Raw genomic sequence first — 7,936 nt, 5'->3', positions numbered from 1 at the left:
CACCGTGGAAAATCGTCTTCATGGACTCGCAAAAGAATCTCTCACATTCTTCCCTGATCGAAAGTGCTGCCCCCCCTCGTCGACCCAGGCGCCGGCCTGGGATCTCGCGCTTCTTGCTCTTGGGCAGAAGGGCGAGCTCGTTAGACGAGGTTAGTGCGGCGAGGGGGGGGCTTGTTGGAGGGGAGGGGAGTCCTGAGGAAGGGACCTCAGGAATACCACTCGGCCCCTGTAGTAGAGTTAGTACCATGAGAAGGATTTGGCCCTGAAAGGAGAGAACATACCTGCAACCCCGGTAGTGCAGTAGTGGAGGCCCTTGAGGTTGGCGGCAGAGTCGACGAGGTAGCAAGAGGCAAGGACGTTGACCTTCTGGGCAGCGGCCTCGCCGTAATTACTACTGTAATTCAAATTCTGATTATTCATTGGCGCCATTTCTGATGATGATTTCGGGTTGTCGACTAGAGTTGATATAGGGCGGTAAGGGTCGAGGATGTTGATCGGCAGAAGTTGATTGATAGCGTGTCGTGAGATGACTCGAGACCAGCGGGTTGGAAATCCTTTTAAAGAAATCTGTGTGTTGTTCGCTTTGAGGCGAATGTGGAGGAATAAGTTGTGGAGACGTGCGGAGAAGTTTGCGACGGTGTTTTGAGCAATTCGTGGAGAATGTCTTGGATTCGTTGTATGTATGCGTGTAGATAGATGTAAGCCTAAGATCTCTCTCTCTGGTGTTTGGGCAGCGGTGAGGTTAAGTAAGAACGAGGAAGCAGAGGAACCCAGGAATTTGGTGACTTCGGGGCGCTCGGGGCGGAAGGAACAGTGCGCTTTGGGTGGACCCCTCACCTGAGGCTCTGGAATTGTGCACACCTCAGGCAGTCCACGGTCCACAGTCCACATCTCAGTGGACCTATCCGTACCTAGGAACCTAGGTAGGGATTGCCACCTAGGTACAATTGCAGTTGGAGCCGGGGTAACAATGGAACTCCTGGCCAAGTACGGCGTACAGTGCGACTATCTTATCTTGGCAACCACTGGTGTGAGGTAAGCCGAGGCCAACCAAACTCAAGAAATGGGTAGAAAGAATATGCAATGCCTGTTGCTATCGTCATTTTGTATCACATGATTAGACTCTATAGAATCGCTGCCAATGGGGTCGACTCAACTGGGTAGCAAGTTCATGATAATGACCATTTTGACTATTCTCAACTCATTTCTTGCAAACATGAATAATCTCAGCAACCTAAGCATTGTCTCGACTTGGCGCACTGTCTCGCACTAACTAATGCGAACGCCTCCGTAGCACATGGTCCAGTTTACTGGTTGATAAACACCAACCAGTTGTCAAGAGAGTGAAGGTCGGAGGCCGGATTGTAAATTGTGACTGAGGAGATTATGCAAAGCAGCCTATATGTATGCTCATTTCTTTAGCAGAGAGAATATCCCGTGTTAGTTATCCATGGCCACGAGTCTGATTCAGACGATAGTCTCGGAACTGAACTTGTCTGTCAGTGCGGCAAAATGTTCAAGCTCAGGAAGCTGATTGTCACAGGAACGAGTTGACTTTGTCGCTTGTCCTAGTATACCTACCTTTTAGCTTAGGTACTCCTCAATCTAATGGATATAGTGAAGTGAATTCCATTGGTATGCCTAGGTACCATGACAAACAACGGTATGGCAGAAACCTACCTACAACAGAGTCCATTTGTGTGATAATAATGCGTAGACTGTTGAGATGATTTGGGACCAACATGGCGCTCCTTTTTGATCGGTTTATTGCTTCTGACAACGGGGAGACCATACATACTCTTTTGGTTACACAGCACCGTTACGGCTACACACAACGTTTCCACCTGTGCCACACAGATCGTCGAATGTGTCAGCCACTCATGTCCGAAGAGTCTAGAATCCTCTGTAATCATCGCACAATACTCTGTACTAAGAGTTCCTTAAAGCGCTTACACAACAACCCACTCGCCTCCATTCCGCATTCTTACCATACAGCAATTACCTATTGTACTCTGTATTCGATTTTGGATGCTGCTGCTGTGCCACAATTGTCAATAATAACAGACGCATTGCGTGCTGGCTTTCGTCCAGATTTGCATGATACTGGCTCCGTTACAGCTTTTTTGTTACCCACAAACCCAGTTTATTCTACTCTAAACATCCACATCGCATCACCTGATTCGATCATGATTCTGTGGCCCAGCACATTTTGTCTCCAAATTCATGATTCCTTCCTCGCCTATTGAGAATGAAGGGATTGGTTTCAGGATACATTAGTACTTTCGGCCAACTGGACCTTAACAACGCATATGCATCTCCGAGCAGCCTAATTAACCCCCTTCTGTCGTGTAAGTTGATTGGTGGATGTGCCACTAATTACTACCTTGCCCAACCCCGCGTTTTGCTTCCATCAGCTACGTATCCGGACCGAGACCATCACCAAAAACATCCATGTTCGGCTGCATTTCTGCTGCAGCCAGAGACATGATCAACAATTGAGATACTCAATTCGATCCCTTGCGTTGTCCAGGCGCATCATGTCACTCACGAGACCAACGGTATGTGGAGACAGTCCAACAGAGTTTGACAATCGCAAACAGTATCACCAAGAGACAGCATCTTCTACAGAGCCATTTTAGTCGCAAAAATGCCAAAGCTCGAATTAGTCGACTCAGCAACAGCCAATGCCATAGGAGGAGGAATATCGCTTCCGTGCTACGGGCTCCGTGCTCCCTCAACGCTTCAGCCACCGTTGACTACCTCACCAAGTCTATCATCGCCTGTCCCTCCGTCTATACGCACCATTATGCCATGCTATCCTCAATGCCGTCTTCCAACCTCCAATTGCTCAATCAAGGCCGGTCTGCCATACCCAGCAATCCTGGCCAGTCCCTATCAATCACCCTGCCCTGGAGTACATAAAGAAAGACTACAGCCAAATGGCAATAACATAGTCTCAACAAGAAACCAGAACCAACGTTAATACTATCATACAGTGTACTTCACATCTCCCATGTCACATTTGTACTATCCTGAACACATCGTATTCCAATACTGCCTCAAGTCTCGTACCGTCATCCATGTCGTGCACTTAGGCTTGCGAACGCATCTGGGCTGTGTCGCCCATTTGTCCATGCAAGGTCAAGGCCAAGGTTCATGCTCTCTCTGCTCCTTGCAGCAAATGGGTCTGAAGTGGTCGCAGCATTTGGTTTACCAGCGACGCCAGAAGAAGGCGCACCGCTCATGAAAGGGTTCGTGCTAGATGATAGATGCTGCGGCACACTTGGTTGCTGCTGCACAGATGTCATTGGAGCTTGCAGGGGCTGGTTTTCTGGAATAGTTGGCTGCTGGCTGTATTGTACGGCCTGCTGAACCTGGTATGAAGGCTGAGCCGCGGCCAGGCCTGGCTGCTGTACCGTTGAAGGGTAGTTATTAAAAAGAGCCATAATCGAGGCCTTGTCTGGTCTTTGAGGTTGGTAAAACTGCTGCTGCTGCTGCTGGTACATTTGAGGCTGCTGTCCAGGGAATTGCTGTCCAGGCTGCTGCTGGACAAAGGGGTTGTGGCTTGCTTGAGGTTGGCTTTGCATCTGTTGCACGACAGGTTGTTGCGCAAAGATCTGTTGATTTGTTTGCGCCACAGGCTGACCAGCATTTGCAAAAAATGGGTTGGTGCTTGTTTCTGGGGGACTCAAAGGAGCCGGGCTTTGATACACGGCAGATCCCTGATAAACAGCTGCGTTTTGAAACGAGCTCTGCGTTTGCTCTGGTATCTGGCCAAGGCTTGGTGATGCGATTCGAGTTGGGGATCGAGCGAACGGATTGTGCCCAGCAGGTGCTTGGTTGGTATTGACTTGAGGAAAGGGATTAGACCCTTGTTGCGGCTGTTGCTGGATTGCATCTGTGGTGTTTGCTAAAAAGGGATTATATCCAGTCACCTGCGCTTGGACTGGCTGTGGGTATGTCATGTTGCTGGTGAAGCCCAGAGTTGAAAAGCCACTTGGGGTCGTCGGCGCTGACGGAGCCACTTGTTGATATCCTGTCGCCTGTGGTGCTTGCTGTGGTGCTGGTCCTCCAGTATGGTGGGGGAACAGAGGCTGCTGGGGGGAGAGAGACATGTTTTGGAATGCCTGGCTGAATGCATCTGTCGGTTGTTGCTGTTGAGCGGCTGGCACACCGAATGGGTTTGTCTGGCCGTATGGGTTCCGGTTATGAAGGCTTCCTGTCGACTGGGCCGTCTGGGGCTGAGCCGTTCCTAAGTTATCAAATGGGTTTGTCGAAGCACTTGATGGAGTAGCAGGACGGTCCGTAGCTGAACGGGCGGGAACACTAAGACCTGCGCCGAGTCCCAACCCGCCAGAACTTGGTGTCAGAGGCGTCAAAGACCTTGATGTTCGCAGAGTCTGTTCCCGAGGTGAAGGGGTGGGAAGAGGTGAAGGTCGGCCGCTACCCTCACCCAAACGCACAAGAGTCTCAATCGCTCGCTCGATGTTGCCATTAACACCTTTCAACACCAGAGTATTGCGTTTGGTGTCCTGAAATCCCATGTCTTGTAGCCTAGCCAGCTTCTGCTCCATGTCATCCGGTTGATCAAGATCCAAGGTGGCGCCGAACACTTTTGATGGCTTGTTAGGAGGTCTTGGAGACTCACTACGTCCACCATGTGCAGCTGTCATGGTTTTGACATCCTTCTTCGACTTGGACGACAGGGGGAAAATAGATGAAGCTGAACGGAATCCGAACTTCGAGTTCTTAGGCGGCAGTGGCGGAGGAGTCCCTTCGCCTATGTGAGGAGATCTAGGCTTTCCTGTTCCACTGACAGTATTATTCATATATTTCTGTCTGATGAATCGTTCCATGGCAGAATCCGCTTCGTCAGCGTCGACCGGGACGGGAGGTTTGCGATGCTCGGGGTTATAAATGTTGTTGGATGTGATATTTCCGACCTTTCTCATGTTCTGTAGACAGTGTAAGCTATTTGTTATCTTTGGGCACGATCGCCGGGTCGTTGTTGTTGGTGCTCACGTCGACTTGCTCGTTGGTCCAACTATCCATGCTCAAGGACTTTACTTTGGAGATGTGAGTACCCAACTTTCGATGAATCGCAGCACATCTCATGCATAGGAAAACGCCTAACTAACAAACATATTAGTATTCGATCAGTTCCTGGATGCAGTAGAGGGCCGTACACTCCATGATGCCCAAGCTGATATTGACAATTGACGTTAGCAAATTCCGGCCATCTCGTATACCCGGCGCAGGATGAGCTTGGTAGTGCATCTGGAGCATACCTGGATTACGCGCGTGGCAGTCAGCGCACATATTATTGCCCGGGGTGTTCTGCACAAGATCCTGCAGGGCCTTTTCGTTCCGCGCCTGCTGGCGCTTGCTCATGATACTCGACATGGTGGTGGGCCTTGATAGATCAAGTTTTCGGTGATCTCTAAAGATGTGCAGTACCAAAGGAGCCTGTCTCGCAGTGTAACCGTCTCGAGTCGTTCGTAGGGCTCGTGCAGGACAAGTGCAGTGATCGGGGTCTGGAGTACGGAGGCCGGAGACCGGGACGGGGGTTGTCGACGGGTACCAGAAAGAAGCAAACAATTAAGTAAAGTAGATATCGCGGATGAAGAAAAGCACTTATTACCAACAATGCAGGCGAAAGGAGGGACAAAGAAGAAGCGATGCAATGCGAGGCGAGGCGGCTCAAGTCGTTGATGGGTTTGAAAAGAAGGAGATGAAAGGATGAAAGTTGACCAAGAAAGGGTACTACTTCCTTTCTGTTGCGCCGTGCGATTCAGGTCACAGCGGTAGGTACCTTGAAGACGGACGGGATGCAGGTGCGGGAAGAAGCACTTGCCACACTCTGGCTCAGCGTTTCAGTGATTTACTGTGAAATTGAACACCTCGTGAATTCAAAGCCCAGATATTAAAAGGGGAAAATGAAAAACAGGTCAACATAACTAGAGGCACATGGAAATTCCGTTCTCAAGTTCTTCAACTAAGGGTCAGCCAAATACCAACTCAAAAAAAAGCCCCTGGCTTGGCCTGGACCTTGGGCTTAGCTTGACGAGATTCCTCCTCGTAGGCTCGTCCCCTAAACCACAGTGGAGTTCCATCTCGCTGCCCGCTTAGATCCACAAGTCACTTAAGGTAAGGTCTGGCTGCTTAAGGGCCCGTCTGTCTATCCCAACTAGGATTAGGCATGGGCTCACTTGGTCCATCCACCAGTAGAAGTGTCTTGGTGGCCTTTGATGCTTGGCTCAACGACGGGCGTCAGGGGCAGGTCGCGTGGGTGAGACAGGGTTTGAGTTAAGAACCGATATCGATTCCTATCCTTTGTAGTGATGAACCTCGAGGGTAATGGTGATTGGGGCTGAGAAGATGTGATTTGTGATTATTTCTCTGAGAGTGTGTGGCTGTCCGTTAATGGGATGGTACGAACTATATTGCAATATTCATTGCCAAATGCCATCAGTTGTTCTATGCTACAGGTAATGCCGACATTGCTGTTCTAAACCAGTGCCATAATCACTGTAGTTGCAAAAACTGAGCAGATAGAGTGAAAAATGTCCATGATCTGCATACATATCCATGAACTACGTAGACATTGCTCGCTCTATTTCCGTATCTTGTGCTGGCATTGGAAGAGGGTTTTTTATACAACCGAACCTCATTACGCAGCCCTGACTAGAAGGGAGATGTCAATATAATGCATGCTATCTAAGTTATTTAAACGTGTGGCTACTTGCCAAATATTGTCAATCCTGTGTTTGTAGACCCTCGTATGTAGCTCGCGGAGTGATAAAGTATCAGTGCTGAATTGTTCCTGTGACAGAAGCCTTTTACAAAAACAGGGTGCCAACCGGTCTCATGTCATAGTTCCTAGAATGCCCTGCAAACTCACCAAAACTATAGACTAACTAACACAAGGCAACCAACCGTTGAGCCTTTTGGTTTATTTGCAATAAACGTTGTCAAATACAGTTTTGTCAGTGAGGTCTCCTGAAGTTTGTGCTTGGCCACCTCACTTACATGCTCGGCTTCCGGGTAGCCTTACTTACCTTCTATTCAACGGGCAGACACGTACAAAAAGACTACTCGATAACCGTGCCGGAAATAGCATCTGTCAGTCCACGGTAGCTCGGATTGACCGGCAAGGCCCGGAATGAGGATTGCCCGTGGGGTAATGACCAATACTCAGGGCCCGAGAAGCTATTTATGAGGATCATCCTAGTCGACAGTGATCTTCCACCCGAGACATTGGACAATTCAACACCGGCGTAGAATGCCGTGCACAAGAGATCGGGTTCCCATAGACCTTCGAGCTATAAAGTCAAGCCGTGGCACATATATCACAACACAGCAGTGTATAGTACCTGTAGGTATGTATGTATATTGGCAACATCACAAGTTACAGCTCAGTCCCAGAATTCGAAATGATGTAACCCCTATGCCTCGGAATAAAGTGGAATGCAACGTCATATCATGCCGTGTAATAACTAGCACTTTGCTGCGCTCGCATACCAAACCTACCGAGGCATGGAACCTTGACATAGTAATCGCGAGTCCTCTTTGTTGGTTTTCGTATTTAATCAAATTCCACCTCTGCAAGCTTCCACATTCCCGACACCTTCAGTGATATTTGATCATCAATCATCCACTCGCATTAAAATTGTCTAGATTCTTCCACCCTCCAGCCACCTTCATCACCCTTACCTAGGTACCTGCTTCCCTACCTATGCCAGGGCTTTTATCCCCAACCTCCGCCCGCCCTGTCCCAACCACTTCAACCCTCGAATTGTCCACTTGAAACCAATAGCATCCTCGCAACAGTTTCGTCCCTGTCACCAAAGACTTTCCAGAAAAGGACTGGACCTGTGGCTCCCAGTGGCTGTGGTGGCTGTACAAACTGCAGAATCCCCGTTTCCAACGTCAGCAG

The 7,936-nt window shown here is 49.2% G+C and overlaps 2 protein-coding genes across 2 annotated transcripts; both read right to left on the bottom strand.

Moving 5' to 3' along the window:
- Positions 1 to 206: 206 nt before the first annotated feature.
- Positions 207 to 891, bottom strand: FTJAE_2090 (ornithine decarboxylase antizyme; the record flags this gene model as incomplete). The annotated part of the gene is made up of 2 exons (XM_037348248.1): positions 207 to 226; positions 282 to 891. 2 exons carry the CDS (start codon positions 889 to 891, stop codon positions 207 to 209), a joined length of 630 nt encoding a protein of 209 aa, XP_037210834.1.
- A 2,183-nt stretch (positions 892 to 3,074) lies between these two features.
- Positions 3,075 to 5,403, bottom strand: FTJAE_2089 (GTS1-transcription factor of the Gcs1p Glo3p Sps18p family; the record flags this gene model as incomplete). Its single annotated transcript, XM_037348246.1, has 3 exons — positions 3,075 to 4,955; positions 5,023 to 5,066; positions 5,289 to 5,403. 3 exons carry the CDS (start codon positions 5,401 to 5,403, stop codon positions 3,075 to 3,077), a joined length of 2,040 nt encoding a protein of 679 aa, XP_037210833.1.
- Between the last annotated feature and the right edge of the window lie 2,533 nt (positions 5,404 to 7,936).

Source organism: Fusarium tjaetaba (assembly GCF_013396195.1).
Source record: "Fusarium tjaetaba strain NRRL 66243 chromosome Unknown NRRL66243_c0000037, whole genome shotgun sequence".
Lineage (NCBI taxonomy): Eukaryota > Fungi > Ascomycota > Sordariomycetes > Hypocreales > Nectriaceae > Fusarium > Fusarium tjaetaba.
Note: the sequence above shows the minus strand (reverse complement) of the source record. Positions and strands in the feature narration are given on the sequence as shown.